The sequence below is a fragment of the Mustela nivalis genome (genome assembly GCF_964662115.1).
Source record: "Mustela nivalis genome assembly, chromosome: 13".
NCBI classification, from domain to species: domain Eukaryota; kingdom Metazoa; phylum Chordata; class Mammalia; order Carnivora; family Mustelidae; genus Mustela; species Mustela nivalis.
The window spans coordinates 76,022,619-76,046,198 of record NC_139032.1 but is presented as its reverse complement, the minus strand read 5'-3'; the positions used below and the strand labels follow the sequence as shown (position 1 = coordinate 76,046,198).

The 23,580-nt window shown below is 45.6% G+C and overlaps 1 protein-coding gene across 3 annotated transcripts in view; it reads left to right on the top strand.

Annotated features, from left to right (window-relative positions):
- Positions 1-23,580, top strand: part of ASTN2 (astrotactin 2) — an 855,422-nt gene that overhangs the window by 796,694 nt on the left and 35,148 nt on the right. For all 3 annotated transcript variants that reach the window (XM_082697137.1, XM_082697136.1, XM_082697135.1), the window contains one exon: positions 7,735-7,876. In XM_082697137.1, coding sequence (XP_082553263.1) covers positions 7,735-7,876 — 142 coding nt within the window. The remainder of the gene's footprint in view (positions 1-7,734; positions 7,877-23,580) is intronic.

The window sequence follows — 23,580 nt, the reverse complement described above, 5'->3', positions numbered from 1 at the left end:
AAGAATGCCAGCTTCACTGGAATGAGTGAGTGAGGAAAATAGGGTAGGCAAGGAGGTAAAAAGACTGGGCTAAAGAAAGCAGGAATTGGGAATTCTTGGTGGTTTTTGTTGAATAATAGAATCTTTATATCCCTTGCCCTAGGGAAATGGGAAGGCTCAGGTTTTGGAGTCTGAAATCCATGGATTGGAAGTTCAGACTTGTTATTTAGATGGAGTGTGACCTTGGGCAATCTGCTTGAGACTTGTGAGCATTTTTTTTTTCATTTATAAAATAACAATCATAAAATCTACTTCATAGGAATTGAATCTGATAGGACTCGTAGTTGGAAGTAACAGAAAACAAATGGAAAGCCCTTTGGCAGAAAAGGGAAAAGACTGACTCACGCGTTTGAAATATCCAAGGGTATATGTAGCTTCAGACCCCGCTGGTCCAAGTCTTCGATGATGTCATCATCAGTCAGCATGATTGATCAGGCCTGAGTCTCTTGTTCATCTCTCATGGGCCTCTGTCATGGCATAGAAGGTCGCAGACCACATATGTATCTCTGGAAGAGGGTGTAGGCCTCACCTTCAGCAAAATTGTATAGATTAAAATCAGGGGAGAGCTGGTTCCCTGGTTGAAAACTGCGGAGCTCTCAGGAGAAGGAGGCATGGGTTCAGAGCAGGTCCAACCAACACATGTCTACTTGAGGACTGGTATGTGGATGAGCCAGAATCCTTTTGCATGACTTGTGGCACATAAGACCTCTCACTAGGTGTTTGCTAGAACACCATTGCCTTTTGGGGAGGGTTTTTTGTTTTGTTTTGTTTCGTTTTTGGCAGTCCCTTGTCTTTTATACCATGCACTCCTCGAAGAGGTCACACAGGAGGCAGCCTGGCTCTTCCAAAAGAATGTTCTCACGGATGGTGTTGGTATAGGGGAGACAGGGTGAACCTAGGCTTCGACCGCTGAAGTTCAGTTTCCTAGCATGCCACATATATCTGCATGGCCAGCCTTCTGTTGGGTCCTGACAACACAGACATGACCAGAACACAAATCCTGCTGACACAGCATCTCCCAGTCTGTGGGTACAGGTGCAGTACGAGAAGCATGGGATCCCAGTAGATAAGTCACTTAGCCTTCCCTCAACCTGTTTCCTCATTTGTAAAAGCACAGTTAACCAAAGTCTTTAAATTGTACCAAATATGAATCAAGATAGGGTTGTTTTTGAATGTTTAATCAAGACAATATAAGTACAAGTGTGATGCCATAGGATAAGAACGAAATAAACATTTCCTTTTTTTTTTTTTTAAGATTTTATTTTGTTATTTGTCCCAGAGAGAGGGAGTGCTCAGAAGCAGACAGAGGCAGAGAAAGAAGCAGGGTCCCTGCCAGGAAGGAGCCCGATGCGGGATTCAATCCCAAGACCCTAGGATCATGACCTGAGCCAAGGGCAGTGGCCTAACCCACTGAGCCATTCAGGCATCCCATAAATAAACATTCCCTTTCCTGCTCTCCTTTCCTCTTTGCCCACCTTCCATCTGTCCTCTCTCCCTTTTTTTTTTTTTTTTAAGATTTTATTTATTTGACAGAGAAAGAGATCACAAGTAGGCAGAGAGAGAGGGAAGCAGGCACCCCGTTGAGCAGAGAGCCCGATGTGGGACTCAATCCCAGGACCTTGGGATCATGACCTGAGCCAAAGGCAGAGGCTTAACCCACTGAGTCACTTAGATGCCCATTCTCTCCTTTCTTTTTAAAAAGTACTTCCTTTTGCAGGAAAAAAAAAAAAGGAAAATTCTAGGGACTTAGATATTGCATAATGTATCTAAAAGCTGCTGAGTTTCAGCAGTAAAAACTTCGCTATCAGACGAATGGATGAGACCCGGTAGAAATGTGGTGGCGCGGTTGGGGGGGCACTCACACCGGTACACCATCCATGTAGCAGGCATCCTGCATGACTTATTGATCCCTTACCTGTTTTTCTGATGATGAAGCAACAGTCTCGGAGAGTTTAATCATCCATCCCTAGATAGCAGACTTCCCAGGTGGTGGAGGCCGGCTTCAAAACCAGGTCTTATCCGCTCCCCCAAACCCACTCTCTTTCCTCCACCTCATGCTGCGATAACGTCAAAGGTGAGAATCAGACACTGGTTCTTCAGGTTTAAAATAACGCGTTTTGGCAGAAACAGATCGGCTGCCGCTGAGGCCCTCAAAAAATGCATCTCGCCCGTGACAAGGTCTGTGAATGAGTCTGCATTTGCCCACGTAAAGGAAAGGTGGGCGACACAGAGCCCTGCCTCTCCTTGGCACCATGGCAACGAGCATCTACAGGTTAGAGAGAGGCTAGGCCCAGAGTGGCCTCCACATCCCCTTGGCGTTTCCTCAAAAGAGCACCGAGGCCCGAGCCGGGGACCTTTCTCCCCACCTGGGCTGAATAACTCACTGCTCCTGCCTCTTGTAGTTTGGAATTCTTTGCTGCTTTTTTCCCAGCCTGTTTTCAATTTTCTCTTGTGGCCAGCTTTGACTGTGACCTCAACTCAATCAGAAGCGAGAGGGTGAGGGGAGAAAGCTTAAAGAGAGAGAGAGAGAGAGAGACAGAGAGAGAGAACAAGAAGGCAGGGGATTTGATGGAGTGCTAAAAGGAGAGGGAACTGAGGCAGAGGGTGAGCCTTTAGAAAATTACTCTGTTTTGTTGGGTCGGTTCTGAAGCTTCACCAGAATCGTGATTGAGCTTTTCTGTGGATTGTAATGAGAGCAAGGCTTGCGTCTGAGTGGATGAAGAAATGTGTGGGGGTCTGGGCCGAGCCCACTCGGGTTACAGCCCCAGAAGAGCCGTAATGGGGAACAGGCACATTCCTGTACAGCGACTCCCAACTCCCTATCTGTTTTCAAGGAAAGAAAAACAGAGAAAGAATGTTAGATTCTTGGACAGGCATGGGCGAGGCAGTGCGGCCGCAGCCCGGGTCTGGGCGGATTCTGCCACAGGGCCGTGATATGCCAGAGAGGAGGGGACAGAGCTCGCGCAGGCAGCATCCGAGTGGAAGGTGCATGCAACTTGGAAGCAAAAGAGATAGGTTTAATTCTGGACTCTGCCCTGAGAAGCTGGGGAGCCGCGAGGGGGGCTGCAGCATTCCTGAACCTCTGTATTCCTATCAGGGAATGTGGCAGGGTTTTCGGATTCGGATATTTTTAGCAATAAAACTTAGGAGCCAACATTTTTAAAACAGTTTTTTCACAACTTAAATAAAACATGGACCATCCGTATATAAAACAAATCTAACTAGTTGGTGTGGCTCTGGTGGAACGTTAGCGGGGGTGAAGGAGACGGATTTCAGCCCCTACCTACCACCTCGGTCGTTTCTTCTCAACCCAGAGTCCTGCACATTCTACTTCACAGACCACTGCTAGAATATATTTCATAGTGGAAATCCACTGAACTACTTGTGTCTCTCTGGGGCTTTTCATCTTTCTCAGAGAGTCCAGGTTTAAGAAGATGGGGCCGGGTGGAACTATGCGTCTCGCATAGCACCTGGCACATAGTAAATAAATAGAGCTCATATTCGTGTCAACTGTAGCTGGCCAGAAATTCAAGACCAACGTCTGCAATTTTCAGCGATTTTCTCTCATAGGCTGGCTGATGGGGAACATCACATAGGCTATGAGTCAAGAGATGAGGTTCTTGTTCTAAGTCAACCTCCTGCTTTGTATGTGGCCAAGGACACGCCGCTGTCCTTTTCTAGGCTTCAGGAGTCACCTGGAAAAGGACAGGATTTTATCCAAAGGCCAGGTCAAAAACAGAAACAAAAACTAAGGGTCCTTATCTCTCTTCTCTGTTACGATGAAATAATAACAAAAACAGTAATGATAGCTAACATCTTTTTGAGCCCTTCGTGTATGCCGGACATGGTGCTAATGGATTTGTAAGCAGTGTATGCAATTATTATATGATATTCACAACGCTGTAGGTTGGGTACAAATATCACATCTGTTTTACATGTGAGAAAGTAGATGTAGAGTCAAGGAATCTGTCCAAGGCAAGCTGTAAAGGGGGGTGAACCAAGATGTAATCCTAGGAAGCGTAAATTCGGAGCTCAACCTCTTCACCACTGTACTGTGGTACTGTTCGTTGAATTGTTCCATCGCCAGACTCGAGGTATGGTGTATTGTGGGACCCTGACACATATGTTGAATTGTAAGTGATTTGCATGTGTGTGTAGAGAAGCCTCCAGGCCTTTCTCAGGAACCCCCTCGCTAAGTGAGCAAGGACAGTGAAGCATTCCCTCATCACCTGTCTCCACCTCGGTTACATTCAAACCTTCTGGAACAGAGTGCCAAGAAAAGCACTCTAACATTTTACTTTATGGGTCTATTCTTGTATTTCAGAATCCTTCCTGTTGTCAGATTACAAACTGTAGAAGGTCCGGGACCGTTTCTTTTATGGTTTCATTCCCCAAGCCGGTAGAACTCAAAGTGGCATGAATTCAGCTGCAGACTGAACCAAACTGAGAAAGCTCACTTTCTAACACTATTGTTTTTGAACTTTCTCTAGGAGGCAGTGTAGTGTAAAAGAAAAGGTATGGCTTTGGAGTTAGGAGGATCTGGGTTCAAATCTCAGCTGGGTCCCTCCCTAAATTTGCGTGCTTCATCTCTGCTTTACAACAGAGATATTAACATTTAACTCATTAGGATTAAGTATTGTGATAAATGAAAAATAAGAAAAGAAAAGAAAATGTGGTACAGAATGTTTTCTTTCTTTTAACTCTTTTCATTTGAAGATTATTATGTGTATTTAGTCCCAAATAGAACTGGTCACTACATGTCTTTAGAATGCCCCCGGTATGACTAGCTGTATACACCATGCTATCCAGTTTCTTCACTTGAGCTAAACCTATAAACCTTAGGATAGTGTGCCTATCTTACTGACTTCTCAGACATATTATGAGGCTTTTATCCAGGGTCCAAATTATTCTGAAATGGATTGAAATATCTAGAAAGCTATGCCCATTTGTAAATGAATGTCAACCATATTTTGGCTTGAAGATAGTTAATCCAGGCCACAGGAATACTGAATTCCCTCATGAGGGGCCAACTCTTTCAATGGCTATCTAGAAACAAATTGAAAAGCAGACAGACATGGGTCCACGCTCAAAGAAAACAAATGCAAGCTGCCAGACTTGAAATCCTAAGAAACCAAGAGAAACAAAACCCTTATTCCCTCTTGTGAGTAATTCCATGTTTTTCCCCCTTTCTTCATTTTTCACTCTATACATTGTTCTGTCTTAGTACCTATTGGCAGAGTGACTTTCTTGATTTATGATGTTACTATGAAAGAAGCTGACATAAGGGGCCTCTGAAAGAAATGGGGAGACCAAAATCTTTGATGAATCAGGTTTTCATTTACCTTTTCATTCTCTAGCAGAACTGCTGGCTGGTTCAAGACAAAGAATTTCTTCTGAAACTCATCCTTTCTTCCTAGACTCCAAACTCAGTAGGAGTTATTGACCCTGTACTACAGAAAGCAAAACTGAGACTTGGAGGGGTTAAGACATTTGCGGTAAATGGTGGAAATAGAATTCAGTCCCAAGTCTGTCCCAACAATAGCAGGTAAACCTGTGTGTCAACCTGACATCAGCCTGATTCAGACCCTTCCTCTGGCACGATGGGTCAAGTCTATGAACTGTAGCTGTCATTGTAAACAGTGGAGAACAACACTGCACACCAGCTCTGCTATACTGGACCGTAGGAAGAAATGCTTTGTAGAACTGTTGTTTACCTGAAATCCCAGGCCCATCCAGATGGTTCAGTCAGAGAAGTGTTAAACCTCATTTACTCGTGAGTGCAGAATGAAACTTTTCTTTGAAAGACCAGAGGAGGTGATCTGTATATTCTGCCCTCTCAGTCCCTCCTTGGGTCACAGTCTTCTTGGACGCTTGGCCAATATTACTGTTCCATGCTAGTTCCATTATATTGGATTGCCCTTAACATCAAATAGAGAGAATTTAGTTGAGTGGGCATCTTCTTCTTGTTTGTTACTAAGAATAAGTGAGGAGAGAGTATGCAGCATTCCATATCAGACAGGAAGGAGGAGGAATGAACCGTACGGAGGCCTCTTGTTATTCCTTACTGTGTGGTATAAAATAACTCTCATGCTTGTTTTGCTCCTAAATCATCCAATTTTAGAACTGGAAGGGAACTTAGAAGCCATTTAGTCTGGCTCATTTATTTTATCTATTTTTAAGTAATTTTTTATTGATTTTTTTTCTTTGTTAAAAGTAATACATGTTCATTGTAGGTAATTTTAAAAAAACAGAAATAATGGGGGTTTTTTTCTCTCTCATTTTTGCTTATCTCACTTTACAAAGCCACTATTATGTATTTGCTATAATTTCTTCCTTCTCTTTTGAAATGGATATAAACGTAAAATTTCCACCAAACATTAGATTAATCTATAATAGCATAGCCTGTTTTTTAGCTTAATATCTTTTCATATAATTTCATATTCTTCCACAATATTGTTTTTAATAGCTACAAAATATTCCATTGCATCATTGAACCATAAATGATATTGCTATTTCTATATCATTACCATTTAGTTGTTTCTAAATTCTTGTTGGTTTAAATAGTACCATAATGTTTGTCTGCATAACTCAATCTTTCTGTACATCTGTGTTTTTATTTAATTTTTTTTTCAAATTCTAATAGTGTTTCTAACCCTTTGATTCCGCAGAGGAAAAACTAAGACACAGAGATGGAAATTCAATTGCCCCAAGATATCAAGCAAATTCTTAACAGACTTAAAACTAGATCCCAAGATTTAAAAATATTCAGTTATTCTTTTTAGTCAGGCCCATTTCTAGTAAAATTCAGCTGCTTCCTAAAAATCCAGGGGCTAAATCGACTTTTAGAAATAATGGAGCTAGGGGCGCCTGGGTGGCTCAGTGTGTTAAAGCCTCTGCCTTCAGCTCAGGTCATGATCCCAGGGTCCTGGGATCGAGCCCCACATCGGGCTCTCTGCTCAGCAGGGAGCCTGCTTCCCTTCCTTTCTCTCTCCTGCCTCTCTGCCTACTTGTGATCCCTGTCTGTCAAATAAATAAAATCTTTAAAAAAAAAAAAAACTATTAAAAAAAAAAAAGAAATCATGGAGCTGAAGGCACTTGCTTTTCCACTGTTCCTTCCTGTCCCGTGGTCTTCATCACTCATCAGTCATGGAGCTCTTTCCTCCTTAGTTGGACCCAGTTTCTGTCCATCTCAACCTAACACTTGATGAATTTAATATCACTGCATTAAGAGTGACCATGTGATAGAAAACCCACCTTACACCCTTGGCCCAACTACTTTGTTATACCAGAAAGGAGAATGCAATCCCAGGAAGGAAGGGCCTTGCTCAAGTAATTAAGAGGAAGTTAACAGCAGGAACAAGACCAGGAATTTTCTCTGGACAGTAAGTACTATTCCCCTGTTGTCTTTTCATGCATTTTTAGTACACAGTAATTTACCTTATTTGAGCCTTGCTACAATTTCAAAAAGGTAGGTATTGGTATGACCACTCTCCAGTTGAGAAGATTCCAGCATAGATTTAAATAGAGTCGTTAGGGCAAGATACTAATCTGTGTCATGTTCATGTGCTATGCTTGTTTTGTCCACTAATCCTCCTGATAATGATATCCAGACATTTCATGGGTTTGGACAGCAGCAAGAATGTCTGTTCACCAAGGCTGGAGCTGGAGAGCTCATCTTTTTTTGTCTCCCTCTAGGAGAGTTCCTGAGTTTTGCTGATGACCTGCTCTCTGGCCTGGGTACAACTTGTGTAGCGGCTGGTCGAAGCCATGGAGAGGTCCCTGAAGTCAGTATCTACTCCGTCATCTTCAAGTGTCTGGAGCCCGACGGTCTCTACAAGTAAGATTGCTGTGTGTGCGGGGAGTGTGAAACAGGACGATTTTAAGTCTGGGAGGCAAAGTGTGAGTCATCTGTCCAGGCCAACCAGATATTTGATAGGCCAGCCTATATGTGTTCCTTGAGATCTGAGGTTTAGAAGAGTCCACTGGAGATGTGTGGCCACAATAAGCCAGAGAATCATACAGGGTTAGTGCTGAAGGGTCCGGGGAGACTAGGGCCCACAAAATCATTTTTCCCAGTGATGAAGAATCTGTAACCCAGAGGGGGAACGTGGCAAGTTAGCAAGGAGGGCTGGAACAGGAGTGCCTGCCTGGTGTTCTTTTCTCGATTCTATGGTATCTCCTCTGAAAAAGATTACATTAGTGATCCGAAATATATATATGTGTGTGTGTGTGTGTGTGTGTGTGTGTGTGTGTGTGTGTGTGTATATATATATTTGTTAGCTTGTTTTACTAGATTCAGCTGCTTCCCTTAGCAATGATGCCATTATCAATGCTTCACAGAGTACACTTGAGTCACTGCATTCAAACTTCTAGAGATGCAAAAGGAAGTCATTCCAAGGCTCAGCTCTTAATCTCAGAGGAAAAGGGGCCTCATCTTTCTTTTGTTCTGCGCTCAGCGAGTATGGTTGCATTGGGTTGCACCCATCATAAACTATTACATAGGGTTCTAGAGACAAGCTGTCTTCTTGTATCCTAATTATGAAACTACAGGCTACTTCCCTTAGCAACCAATTTCACCAGTTATTGAAATCATTTGTTTTTCTTTTATTTACTCAGTGATCCTGTTACTTACCCATTTACCTAATCATTAGTCCCTCCCTCCTCCCATCCTTTTCTCTCCCCTTTGCTCTCTTTCTCCAACCATCCATTCATCTGTTCATTCCTCTACTCCATCATTCATTCACTTACTTATTCATCACTTCTTCATTCATTCATTCATTCATTCACATTTTTACTTCTTCATAACTCACTTATTCAGCATACATTTTCTGAGGACTTTCTGTGACTTGGTACTAAGTTAAGAAATCATATGAATGTGATGAAGACAAAGGTTCTATTCTCCAATGACTTATAACTTAGTATGAAAGACCACAGACTGTGGGATCAGATTGAGCTTTGAGATTTTTAGCTATGTCACCTTAAATAAGTTCCTTTACCTCTATAAGCCTCAGTAAAAAAAGTAATAATCAAACCTAGGCTGTAGAGTTGCATGAGAATTAATGTGAATCTCCTTCACCTCCAAACCATATCCTGTCCCTACTTCCTCTGGAAGATAAAACTTTTTTCTAAAGACCATGGCACTCTTTTGAATACCCAGCATATTCAGGCTCATTGGTTAACACTCAACAGATTACACACCAAACTCAGGAATATCACTGTAAGCTAGAAATTGACCGTGTCGTAGATGTGCAGGCCCGAATTTTATTTTGTCAGAATCGCAAAATCATTTGGGGACACGGAGAGCTCCAGGAATGGAATCTCCAAAATACCACAGGCTATCAGATCTCTCTTGTGGGACATTTCGACAAACTTCCTAGAGAAGGTAGCATTTGCCTTAGCCCTTAAGTGGTGACTTGGGATCCAGATCTTGAGATCATGACTCCATAGCTTCTTAATCCGCGAGTGCTACACTAACCTCTTGGGCTCTAGGATCACTCCGTCTATAAAATACAAGTACGTGACTGAATTAAGAGCTATAAGGTCTTTTCCAACTCTAAAAACTATGATTATGTGAAAAAAGTAGCATTTCTGGAAGGTTTCATGATGGCTGACTTCTGATTCCTCTGTTCCCGGTTATGCGCATACACTTGAGGGAGGCAGATCTGGGTTCCAGTCTCCATCCTGCACTTACCAACTGTGTGACACCATGAGCTTCTCAACCTTCTGGGCTTCCATTTCCTCCTGTGTGAAAATGGAGATAATGATGGTGTCTGACTCACTGGGACCTCAAGAGGATTTGACGAGATAGTGCACAAAAGTTCTCTACTTGGTGATGAACTCCCAGTGAGAGTGTAAGCTATTACCACTGTTGTTCTTGCTGTCCTTGTTGGGCTAAAAAATTAACTTTAACTCCCTTCTCCTCCTTTTGCCAACTTACTGGGATAGCATCTAGCAGAGAGGGACAGAGCCCTGGCAGGTGGTTCCTATCCACTGAGACACAAGTTATAAGCTTGTCTCTGGGTGACATTGTGGAGCCTTGACATTAGCCAGTCTAAAATCCTACAGGCCCATTATGTAGAGAGCAATGAAATGTTTTATGGAACCCCAAAAGCAGTTAACACTGAGAGCTGACAAATCAGTTGACATTTAAATGACATTTAAGATGTCATTTTCCCTCACCTCTTTTCCTTCTGCTTGACACCCCTCCCCCCTTCCCACCTCTTGAAGTAGGACCATCCTTTCTTCTTCCGTCCTGGAAATATGCTTGTCATGAGCTTGTCATCGCTAACTCTGAAGACTTCTTTATTTTATTTTTGAAATTGATTTTATTAATGGCTGTGGAATCTGGGCAGTTCTGACAAGGAGCCCAGGGTGTGGTTTGGACCCATCTCTCATCCTGCTGGTGGCTTTCCTTCCGTGAAGTCTGACCAACTCAGTCTTGAGTTTTAAAATAGTTGCATTGTCAGTTCTTGGGTTTTCTCCTTTTCTGCTTGCTCGTTCCTTACCAAAATTAGTTTTCTAACTCTTGGGTTGAAATGGCTGTGTGTGGCAATAGGAGGAGGACAGGCTGAGCCGAGTACAAATCCTGATTCTTCCCTGTCCTCAGAACCTGCCCTGGGGAAAGCCAGTTCTCACTGCTCTGTCCCATAGGGTCTTCTCTGGAAATAGGGAGCTGGTAATTGTTTTGGTCTTATGAGGTTAAAGGGGAAAGCCTTAAGGGAGAAACTCCATGGACAGGGTATACCAGAATGCCTTGCATATACTCTTTTGTTCTCCCTGACTCCATTGATGGTTATCTGTATCTTTGACAAGGATAGTCCTAGAGCAGTCATTCCCTGTGGGGCAGGTTGGGGTGTTGCTAGCCCTGGAAAAAAAGGACCATTCAGGATCCTTTGGGAAGGAAATAGTATGCAAAGAGATCATGGGTCCAGACCCCTGGGTTTGCATTAAGCACAGGGCACCAAATCCCCCACGGACACTGCCAGAGATATAACAGGATTCAGGTGACCCAGGCATGGAGGGCCAGTCTCTCAGGCAGGTAGTCTGAGTTCACATGCCACTACTGCCACTTCTGTCTCTGGGACCCTGGGCTAAACATTGATGTCGTCTCCTTGTTCTGCAGTTTCAACACTTCAAAGTGAAGATGTGCTAGATCTGTCCCAGCTTGAGGGTTCAGAAAATGCATACTTATGCTGTAAGATTTCTTCTCATTCTGTCTCTCCTTCTCCTCTTGGGCTCCTGTTCTTCCTACTCTTCTCTCTCTCTCTCTCTCTCTCTCTGGTTTTACCCCAGTGTGCCTCCCCGCGTCTCTGGACAGCTCTCGTGCCTTTCATTGCCTCTCTGTGTACATCTGCTCTGCGTAGCTCACTGTCTCTGTCTATCTGCCATTCTCCCAGCCATTCTTCTTCTTTGCCTTTCCATTTGCTTTTCTCTTAACTTCTGTTTGTCTGTGTTTAACTCAGTTTCTCTATCCTATTTCTTACTTAAGTTTGGATTCCTCTCTATCTGTTTCTCGCTCTCTTTCTTGTGCTGAGTATCCAACCCTCTCACTACTTCACCTAGGAAGGCACATTTCTTTTGCAGCCCCTCCATCCGTGTAATTTTACACAGCACCACAGGATTGAGACCAATTGGAGGAGTGAAAGTCAAGGCTGATTTTCTGTCCTAAGCTCACCCGGGTGTAGCAAAACAGAAACATCAGCATTTGGGCCCTGTTTAAATTGAATTTTCCTTGTTTGTTCCATTTGTTTTGCTTTTGAATGAAAACAAACAAAGAACAGCAGAGAGAGGGTCCCCAGAAGGGCTGAGAGTGTGGCCAGCTCCTGCACCCTTGGGTTGTTGGAACTGGAGAGTGACCCCCGAGCAGGAATCTCCCACTGAAGATGGATGGGTCAGGCCAGGCTCGGCACCCATGGTCCCTGTCCTTGCCTGACTAAAGGCCTAGACACCCTTCTTGTCGCTGTTCCCCAATTTCCTATTACCCAAGGTAATTAGCCTCTGTCTTGTCTTGGCTGCCTTGCCTTTCTCTAATCGTGGATGCCTGCCAAAGGGTCCTGAGCAAACATGCAGCAGCGGCCAGGCCCAATTCCTGGGGAGGGGGGGTGCATTCCCACACATTCAGAGGCTTGCCCCGGGCCCGTCCTTCACCTCCCTGGCCTCAGCTCTGCGAAAAGAATGCCAAGGGAGCCTGGGTACTACAACCATGTGCCAACATCCATGGTGGGACCAGAGGGAAGGGGGGAGGAGGGGCTCTTTCTTAGCAGGGATGGGTGGAGTCAGAGGAGAGGAGGAAAAGGAAAACCAGGGCCCTAGAGGAGAGAAGGCATTGTGGAAAAAAAAGAAAAAAAAAAAAAAAGCCTGAGGTCAGGAGTCAGACAGCCATTCCCACACTGACTCCCAAGTGAGACTTGGGGCCAGTTCTTCCCTCTCCCCTGGCTTTGATGTTGTTTTTTATGAAATCGAAACGTTCAACTCTGTGCTCTGAGACGGGCACACTGAGGCAGGGATGCAGACTACACCCTAATACCCAGTGCCTCCTTCCTGGATCATAGCAGTAGTGGGGGGAATAGTAGTCATCTGAGCATTCACCCTGTGCCAGGAACCACAGTGGGGATTTACATGTGCTATCTCATTTAATCCTCGCCAGAACCCTGTGGGGCTGATGTCATCCTCCTCCTCCTCACCTCCTATTTCATTGTGGGGAAAACTGGGCCTTAAAGGGGTTCACATTCCACCCCAGATCACATGACAAGAAGAAATAGACCTGAGATTCATACCCAGGCTCACTCTGAGACCCACCGTCCCCTCCCCTCGCCCACATGCTCTCCCGGTCCTTGTCCACCACACGTGCGGAGCTGTCCGAGCATGGGAGCGGGAGGGGCTTTGAACTGTAAGCAACCCTGATTGCAGTGGAAGGACCACTGGGGCCAGGCAGACGCCGCCGGCGGCCTGCAGACTCCCGGGGAGGATGCCTCACACTCACCCGTCTCATCTGGGAAATGGAACTGAGGAATCTGATCCGTAAAACGAGATGATTACTTCCACCTCCTCGCGTCGTCACAAAGATTAAAAGGAGTAGTAGATGCGGAAGTGCTTGAATTTTTCCGAAGGTTTCCTGAAGGGTTTTCTCGGTCACCCCATTTGTCAAAGATCAACAATGGGGAGGGCAGTAGGCATTTTGAATCCACGTGCCTCTCTCCACTTCCCACTTCATGTCCATATTTTTAAATTAGGCCTTTGAACTAAGGCAGAGGGAAGTTTCTACCTCCACTCCAGCACCTACCCATAGTGTGGCCTTGTGCAAATTTCTTAACCTCCTTGAGTTTCAGGTTTTCAACTGTAAAATGGAATCACAGGAGGGCTTTTTCCATAGGGTTGTGAGGATTCAATAGACAGAAACAGGGAAAGAGCACAAGATGGTGTCTAACTCATTGTCGGGACTTAATAAATGGCAGAACAAGGAGCATCACTGTCATTACCATTGGTGACAGCAGTCTTCACCCAAGCAGTTGGGCCTGGCTTGCATGTTGACCCTGTTGTGTTCACAGCATTCCAGTGGGAGAACACGTTTAACCTTTTATCTCTCCCACTGGCTGTTTACTCATCGTCCCCAGGCACTTGGTAGAACGTGGCAGTAGCAGTAATCCTTCCTTCGTCAAGGTCTCTGCTCCTACCTCTTCCCTTTTCCGAGGGTGGACTTCTGGCTTTCCCCATGGTGGTTCCCATGATGGTTCCCTTTCTCCTTCATGTTTGCAATTAAATGTCATGTCATGTCCTTACAAAGGCCTTCCTTGACCACATGATCGCCGTCGATCCTTCCTGCCACACATATAGACACACAAAGCCATGTACTTACTAAAGCTTAATGGTTTGGTATCTGTTTGCTTCTTCGTTATCTATCTTTTCTGACCAGACTGTCAGCTGCATAGAGTAGGATCTGCATCTGCCTTTTTATCCTCTATCCCTGACACCTAGAACAGTGACGGATGCCCATGAAGAAGCCCATAAATGGTTGTTGAAGGATTTGAATATGTTTCCAAGTCGGTGCTCAAGTCTGGAGACACTGACTTTTCCCCTTCACTCACTCACAACCTCTAACTGCCTTTCTTACCAGATATGCAGGGGACATTGTCTTAGTACTAAGTACTTAGGTCGTCCTCGTGCCCTATGTCTTTGTCTCTGTATCTACCTTGAGATTTGTCTGTCTGCCTATCTACCTACAAACCTACCATAAACCTGAGCTCATTTAATCCTCCAAAGAACTCTCTAAGACAATTACTATTATTCTTATCCAAGAGATTAGGCTACTAAGGCACAGAGAGTTAAGGTAACTTGACCAAAGCCTCAAAGTCAGTAATAGAGGAGAAGCCAAGCTTTGAATTCAGCTCATTTATTTCCAGAGCCTGAGCTCAAAGTTTCTGCACTAGATCATGAGAAGGACTAGCCATGTAGAAATGGTGAGGGTTAAGGGGTAGAATCTATTCCAAGGGATCTTTTGTGCAAAGACCCATGTGTGCCCAGATGAGTTGGAAGCAATATGGAAAATAGATCTGCAGTCCTCACACCAAAAGCTACTTGGCTACAACCACCGAAGGCCAAACTTCCCCCTGCCTCTGCAGTCCTGGCGTGGCCACAGCCCCAGGTGAGCTCCGAGTCTGTACAGGGACCTCTGCTTCTCTTAGCCATGTGCTCCCCATGCCGTTTGGAGCTACCCAGGGTCTCCAGCTCCCATCTGCCGAGTCGCTTCCCAGTGTCTCCAGACTGCCATGTGTTTCTGCAAACAAGTCCAGACTCCTGGCCCAAAGATGCTGTTCCAAAAGCCCAGAGAGATTGGAGACTTTGGATGGAGGGAGCATTGCCAGACCCCCAATGCCCCCAGGACACCACCCCTGCTTGGGCACAGCTTGGGCAGCACATTGCAGAAGCAGCCAAGGCCACCGCCATGAATACTATAATTATATATTAGATGAAATCCCAAAGTTTCCCTTTATTTACATTCCTACCCTACCCTCTTCATTTCCTCTCTTCGTGCCAAGAATCAGCACAGACTTTACTGGAAACAGCATGAAAGTCATCAGGAGCCCTCTAAGGCTGGCTTCCAAAAGTACTTGCCCAGATGATGGGAGGCGAGAGACCCAAGGGTCATCTTGCTTCTGGCTCTGGGCTGCTGTGAGGCCAGGGGCAAGGATGTTCTCCTTTGGAGGCCTCCGGGTCTCCATTTGTAGAAGAGGGATTGAATGAGGCTCACCCAAAAAACCATTTTGTGAATTTACAGGCTGTGTGTCTTAAGAGACAAGGGAGGCAAAGGGAGAGACTCAAGCCCCTGGTGACTGGAGAGTTTGAGTCTGAATGGAAAAGCTTCATTCAGCTTTAAGGCCCGAAGCTTCTCTCTCTGTTTCAGGAACCCTGTCTGATTAATGGGCCTCCTGAGCCAAGTCCCCAGTGTGACCAGGCCCAATTTTTAAGGGACTTTCAGCATTTAGGAGAAGGAAGATAGGCACGGAAGAAGCCTGCTATGTTGACCAGGGCCCTGGGCCACAGCCCCTGGACCAGTGCACGCTGAGGCGGAGGCCCAAGGTTGATCCAGGACACACCAAGGCAAAGAGCCAAGACAGGCCTGATAATTCTTGTCCTGCTCTTTTACTGGCTTTTTCTTCCCAGTGTGATACTGTCTCAGTTCTTTTTTCTCCTCTTCAATCCTTCTTCCCTCCGCCCCTGCCTCCGTCCCTCCCACCGCTTCCCTTCTCCCTCGCTTTCTCGACTTTTCTCTCTTCCTCCCTCCCTACCCACCTTCCTTCCATCGCCGTCTCTTCTGCTCTCCCTGCATCCCTCATGTTTTTCTAACATCTCATCTTTCCTTCCCCTTTGTCCATTTCTTTATTCTTTGACTCTTTTCCTTTCCCCCTCTTTTGTCCTTCTCACTTTCTACTTTTCTCTCTGTCTTGGTCACAGATGTTGCCTCTCTCTTGGTGTCACTCGGACTTCCCATTGTCTGTCTGTCATTTTTTTTTTTAACCAGTCTGTGTGTCCTTCTCTTCTACTTGTCATCTCTGCACGTGCGTGTCTTGTCACTTCTCCTTTACTTACCACTTTTCAGTCTCTGTCTCAGTCCCAAGATCTCTGTTCTTTCATCCTTCCATAGACTCCCCACCCCAGCCTAAATACAAGAGTCTGAGCCCATAATATGGTCTGGAGCCAACAGCCAAGGTATGGCCAAGGGTCTCAAAGCCAAGCAGGGGCCAAGGGCTTCTAATGCGCCAAACCTGAATGGAATGTGACGTTCTGTGGCTGTGGTGCCCTGTCCTGTTGGTTGGGAGGTGGAGTGGGAAGTCGTGACAGAGGCAGCCTAGCGATTCAAGACTCAGTTCCCTCTAGCATCAGGTCATACTGACCTCTCCACAGTGCACAGTTGGGGCCCTAGAGAGGGGAAGGGCTGTCCTCAAGCCAGAAGCATATACAGCCATGCATCTCAAGCCAAGAGAGACTCGGTAGAGGAAAAATAAAGCTGTTTTTCAGCTGACAGACAGTGAGGCTCCTAAAACCTGCTGGGGACTCTCAGGCAGGCTGTTTCTTTTCTGAATCTGCGTCAAGATTTCATCCAGGAATGGGACACTAGCCAGAGCTCTGGAGGGACAGGGCACAGACTGCTTGTGTGAACTCATGGAGGGCAGGTGGGTGGGAACTGAGGCCATGCTGGAAAGTTAGGCCTTGAATGCCGGGCAGAGAAGCCAGACTTTATCCTGCAGGTGGTGGGGAGTGAAGAAAAGCTTGAGGAGAGGCAGGTTATATTTAAACCCGTGTTTTGTGATGACCACTCTGGCCCTTTGACTGTGGTGTGTAGAGAGTCCGGGGGTAGGTGACATTTGATGTGTGGAAAGGGAGAGGGTGGGGTTCTCACACATTTGGGGAACCAGTGAGTGGTGCCCTGAGTAGGGCATGTGTTGGGCCATACTGAAGCAGTAGGGGCTCAGTTCAGTCCTGGAAACCTCTAAGAACAGTCAGAGTGCTCAGGAAAAGGATGTATTTGTTGGGCATCTGCAATGTGTCTTACACTAGGTTGGGTACTTGGGTTGCAGAAGTCAATAGGCCAAATACATACAGCCTTGTCCTCACAGAGCTCACAGGTACAGTGGGGAAGCAGAAGAGACGAGACCTTTCCATGATGATTCATGCTCTGACGGAGATGTCCAGGGGGCTGTGAGAACCCCTTGGAAGGGCCGCTAATCCAGTCAGGTCTCCTGCAGGCCTGCTCTGCCGATTATTGCAAAGTCTTCCTGAGGAAGTAAGAGGAGGGGTTGCACTGGGCTGAGGAGTACACCACCTCTGCTCCCACCGCCATCCCCCCACCAAAATCCGTGTCTATGCAAAACCTCAGAATATGCCCTTATTAGAAATAAAGTCTTTGTAAATGGAACAAGGATCAAGATGAGCTCATGCTGGATTCGATTGGTTCCTAAATCTGGCATGGTTACTGGTATCTACCATGTGAAGACAGAGGCAGACATTAGAATTTTGCTAGGGCCCTATCCGCAAAGATTCTAATGCTGGCCCTCACTGAGATGGTAATCTCTGGGGGGGGGGGCAGTGAGAGCCTCGTGTTCAGAGTATCAGGAGGCTAAGGGACATGGGGTGAACTCTCAGCTAGGCTTTGTAGGGAGCACTTTTAAGTGACGTCAGTGGGTCAGCGATGGTTATTTATAATAGGGAGTGGTGGGGACTGTGGTAAACTAGAAATGGAGCAGAGAACACTTAGCTCTAGACAGTTATTACTATGTGAGTGTATAGACCCAGTGTTGAAAAAATATTCCAGGCCATAAATCTAGGAGTTTAAGTGAAATCTCTGAATTAGTACTTGCTGGCAACCAATTTAAAATTGGTCACGGAGACCAATTCTGTAAGTCACAATTCGCCTGCAGGTTGTTAATTCAGAATGCCTCATCTAGGTAAGCGCTCTCACTGTACAGATGTGGAAGCGGAGGCCCTGAGAGACTCATAGACTTCACCATCAAAGAGGAGCCGGGAGTAAGAGAGAATGGTCCTGACGGCTGATCCAGGCTTCTTTCCAACAAGCCTTGACCCCGCCTTCTACCTTAGGCTCACCTTGCTGGAGCGGGAAGCGCAGAGACAGTTCAGCATGTGAGGGGATCCTGGGATGGGGTCACAAGCCACCACTCTAGGTTCTGTGTTCGGCTTTGCTGCCCATCCACAAGGGACCTTGGACAAAGAGCTTCCTTTTCCTGAGTTTCAGTTTCTTCCTGATTACAAGGAAGGGACTGGATGGAGAAACCCCTTCGTGCTCTGGTTTCTAGGACTCTAGGAACTGACGAGAGGAGTGGACCCAGGCTAGAAGCCGCACATCCTGACATGTCCCTGCTCCCATTGTCTTAGGTGTGGGTCCATCACTGCATGCCAAAGGGCTGTCTGTCCCCCTGACTGCCACCTCCACCTGTAAAGGAGGCTGTTGCTATGAGCAGTCCTCGCTGGAAAGGTGTTAGCAGACTGCGGGGGATCACGTGAGTGATGTGTGGAAACTCCGCCGCGAGATACAATCCAGATTTCTGGCATTTTTCTTTCTGCTCTGTTCTTCTTTCCCCCAAGGACAGTCTCTCCCATTTACCAACAACCCGTCGTGCTTTCACATTTGAAATACAACATAATTGAGCTCAAGGCTTCAGAAGTCATTGACCTAAACCTTCTCTTTTTATGGGAGAAACTGAAGATCAGGGAGGGCCCAGGCCTGTCCTCCATCTGATTCTCTTAGAGAATCAGTGTCAGAGCTGGGCTAGACAGGGCTCTCAACTCCCATGCAGACCACCTGCTGCTTTCTTGTCCTGGATCCAAGCATACTCGTGCCCCTTATCGAATGGGGTGTCTGAGAGGCAGAGAGCCTAGGGTTTGGAGTCAGGTTGCCCTAGGGTCAGTTCAAATGTCAGGTAGTTTCTGGCTATATAAGATACTTATTTCCCCTGGGTCTCAGTGTCCATGCCTGTAAGGTGAGGATGCTGTTATTTACTACATTAGTTTCACTATGAGGCAAGTAGGGAGTGGGGAACACATGCCTAGCTCTCAGGCGTGGGTGCTGAGCACACAGTAGGTGCTCATTGTCAAGTATATACCAAGTGCGTACAAGATGTTTCTTTAGTAGATCTTCTTCAAGGATGACCATAAAGGGGACTCATGATCAGCTAACTGTCCTGGAAGTTTCTCACTTTTCTCTATTCTCTCTGAGCATCTTTCAGGAGCCTTGGGGATGTAAGATGCAACAAATTTGGGATTGTTCTCACCAGATATCTGACCTAATAAGAGGCGCCTTCCCTTTTTCTCTTTTTCTTCTACTGCTCCTTGAACCCATCCCAAATACAGCTCTCATCATGAGAGGGAGCTAAGACTGTCAGGGCTCCAAGAGTGGACCTGTTTTAGAACCCATGCTTTAGGAGTCTGTGAGCCCCTAACACAAGGCCAGGTATTTAATAGGCTATCCATTCAGCAAACACCAAAGGTCAGTAATGGCTACTGTAGGTTAGATGGAACACCAAAGGTCAGTAATGGCTACTGTAGGTTAGATGGATGGAGTCACTACTTCACATAAGCATTTGTGACTTAGTCAAGACCAGAGCAATGGCATAACAGCCTTCCAGTCACTGTCATCACCAACCACTTATCAAGTTCTGTCACTAACTCTTGGACCCTTCACAATATGGTACTCTCTGAGGCAGGTACTATAGGATCCTTGTGTTATATCTAAGAAAGGCTAAGTGTGTTGTTCCAGGCCACCTAACTGGTGAATGGCAGGACCATGAGTCTAACACAAGATGCCTGGCTCCAGAGTCCCCTTTGGCATGTTCCTATGCATTCCTCTTAGAGGCTGTGGTGGGGCTGAAATTTGAAATCTTACAGCTCAGATTAAGAGAGCTTTGTCCAGTGTTGGAAACAAACTTGTGAGCAGCTAGTTATTCTGGGGTGGAGGGTGATTTGCCCATAATAAAGGCACGGAAATTCTGAGGGCCTGATGATCTCTCACAGGCAGTGTACCTCGGGAGAAGTGCGTCGGAGCTGGGTCTGGATGAGTGGATAGCGTTGACCATTTAGAATTAGGGAAGTTAATGCATCCTGGACAGAGGGAACAGCTGAAATAAAGACAAGAAGGTTGGAAAGTAAAGGACACATAAAGGAACAGCAGAAGTTTCAGGACAGTTGAGATATTTACTGTATGAGGTTCGAGAGGCAGAACTTGCCAGGCCTTGTAAGGCAGACTAAGGAACCAGTGATTGATTCATTCTGAGCAGCCGTGAGAAGGCTACATTCGGATCTAGAATGGTCTCCATGGTGTGTGGGTTAGAGGAGGGACGCTTAGAGAGCTGTTGTAATCGTTTTGGTGTCAGAGATTAGGAATCTGGAATCAGAAGAGAGGCAGAAAGGGAGGAGAGGATGGAGAGGTCCTAGGAAGTGGGCTTGTTGTGCTCACAGGTGTTTTGGAAGTCCGTAAGCCAGCCTCCTTTAGAGGATCCAGCACAGAATTCAGAATTTTAAAATCTGCCTTAAATTTCATCGTTAGGTGACCTTTGAAAAAATACATCTAACTTTTGAGACCAAGCCTTTGTCCAGAAAGGGGGAATTAAAAAAAAAAAAAAAAAAATCAACCTCAAAATGTGTCTGTCAAATTAAAAACGAAAAACATTGTTCTATATGTCAGTTCCTGCCCCCGATAGACCTTTTGTTTATACTAACTTCCTCCCATCCTTTCCATTTGTTTCAGTCTTATGGCAGTAAGCATTCACATTAATTCTCCCGCTCCACCCCTCCCACCATACACCCCCCCCACCCCCACCCCCCACTCCCCCCCCACAACTGCCCAACTTCCCTCTCTGCATCCCTCTTTCCCCAGGATGCCAGAAATGAAATAACATTCTTTGCATGTTTGTTCTAAAGCTCCTGGCAGCCTTCCTGCAGACCCCTGGCTGGGTCAGGACTCATTTGCATTAGCATGTGTGAGGCCAGCCTGAAGGAGAGGGAGAGGCCCTGTTTTCAAGGAGTTTCATCAGGCACCCCTGCCAGAAAAAGGAGAAGTTACTATTTCTTTCTGGGAAACATTCACAGATTGAAACAAGCAAGGAAGGCCAGGGGCCTGTCTGACTTGTGGGGAAGTCGGTGCTTGGGTGAGCTGCCTGCCTGACTCCCACGGACGGCATCCAACCTTCTCATCCTTATCACAAGCCTGCCCCCAGAACTCTCTCCTTCAAGAGTGTAGTAACTTAAGACCTAAATAGCTATGTCTTAACTGTATCTATGGCCTGTAACAGTAGAAGAAAGAGAGCGCACACAGGCCAGGAAGACACTCAGAAGCTACAGAATAAATAAACCGGCAATTTTTGCTGGCTTCTAGATAGATATTAAATCAACAAATCATCTTTTTAAAAAAAAGAGGTAATCCCTAGGGTTTTTTATTTGTTTGTTTTTGCTTTAATCCTGTGAATTTTTAAATAAGGCACTGTCTCAGAATCATACGTTCTTCCAGGAATCTCAGTAACCTTGTCCAAATCCAGCTAACCATGTCAGGCCAAAGGGAGTCCCCCGGAGGCATCTCAGGAGTGCCATTGGCACATAAAATGTGCTGACCCTAGAGGCATGGATTAAGCCGTTTACAAAGAGGCAACCCCAGTTCCTGGTATTTTATTGGACAACCTCCCATAATTTCCCATTATTCTTTGTCATTTCCTAGCTTGGATATGTCTTCTTCAGACAAGACCTTTGCCTCTTCCTTTATGATAGTATCCATGTAAATACTTCATAGAAAAAAAGGAAGAATCAGTGATATGAATGGCTGTTATTGAAAGAGTGCTATCGACATGCCAGACGCTGTTGTAAATGCTTTACATAAATCACCTCGTCTGGTCCTCTTAGGAACTCAATGAGGACAGAGCTCTATTATTCCCATTTTACACATGAAATGACCAGAGGCCAGAGAATTAAGAAATTTGCCTAAAGTCATGCCGTAGTCAGTAGCAGAGCCAGGATTTCAATTCAGACTGGCTGGTTCCGGAGCCCAAGCTCCTCATCGCTCATGAGTCCAGACTCTCCTGATGTCGTATCAGCCTTGAATGAGCCTGCTCCGCACCAGATAGTGTCCTCCGCCCATCACAGGGCCTTGGCACATGCTGCATGTCTTTTTTATTCTTCAGTCGTCAGCCTAAATGTTGCTTCTTCAAATGGCATCCCCAACCCATAATCTAAATTATGCCTCCTTACTCCTTTCCCTAATTGCAATTATTAAACTGGGAGATGACATATTTATGTGTGCATTAAGGTCTGTCACCTCTGAGACTTGACTGTCAGTGAGAGTCAACATAGTGTTTATTTCCATTTATTGCCATTTATTACTCAATGGCACACATGCAGGAGGCATTCAGTGAATATTCCTTGGATACATGAATGCTTGTAATATTACATTTAATCTGTAAGGTTAAGCTATAATCCTATGAGGCAGACAGTTTTCTCCCCTCACCTTAGATGTAAAGAAATGAAGGCTTGCAGAGGTTTAGTAAAGTGGGCAAAGTCACTAAGGGAGTAAATGGCAGAACTACTATTTGAAAACAGGTCTTTTCTGATCTCAGAGCTCATGCTCTAAACCTGCATACTGTGTTCCTTCCTGAGAAGCCCTAGGAGGGACATCTAGAGAAATGAGGCGGGGCAGCTGCCCTGAATCAGACCTCCCTCTTCTGCTGGGATGAGCTGGGTGTGTATGCAAACCACCATACAAAAGGCAATTAAAATTGGTGAGCTGGTTCTACGATATTGTACCAGTTATGAGCTATGGAAAAAGGTGGGGAGAAACAGGAATTTGGGGGGCAGTCAGGAAGGATGTCCTTTAACCTTTCCTTACTTAGCCAGCGCACACTTTGTCTCTAAGGCTGTGCTCCAATGTAACATCCTCCTTATTAGCACTGGTATTTAATCATTCCATTTGGTTATGAGTCTCTACATCTCTGAAGGGCCCTGACATGCATTCTGGGGACCCAGAGATGAACAATGTCCCTGCCACCATGGAGCCCATGAGAAAACGTGGCCCATGATGTGAGAGCTCAGATGAGAGAATGCCTCTCAGTCCAGTAAAACCTGGCCAGGAAGAGTCATAATTTAGTTTTGTTTTAAGGATGAGCAGGATCAGTACGATGCAGGTAGGGAGAGAAAGGAGAATGATTTTCCATGGAGAGGGAGTCATAGGTGAAAGCTTTTGAAGGCGACATAGGAAGAAGGCGACATAGCAAGGCAACATAGCAATTTACAAGCCCTGCTCAAGTTCCCGTCAGGCAACAGGACGGTTTTGGTGGGTGAGGCTGAAGAGATTGATGGGGTCAGATCATAAAGGGATTCTTCTTTCTAAGCTAAGAAGGGTGGACTTTATCTTAAGGAAGTCATTAAGTTTTTAAACCAGATGCTTAGTAGACATTGTCAGATTTGCCCTTTAGAAAGTTCACTCTGGCTGATAAAACGGCAGTAGGTTGGAAGTGGGAGAGAACTGTAGGAAGCAAATGAGGAAGCTCT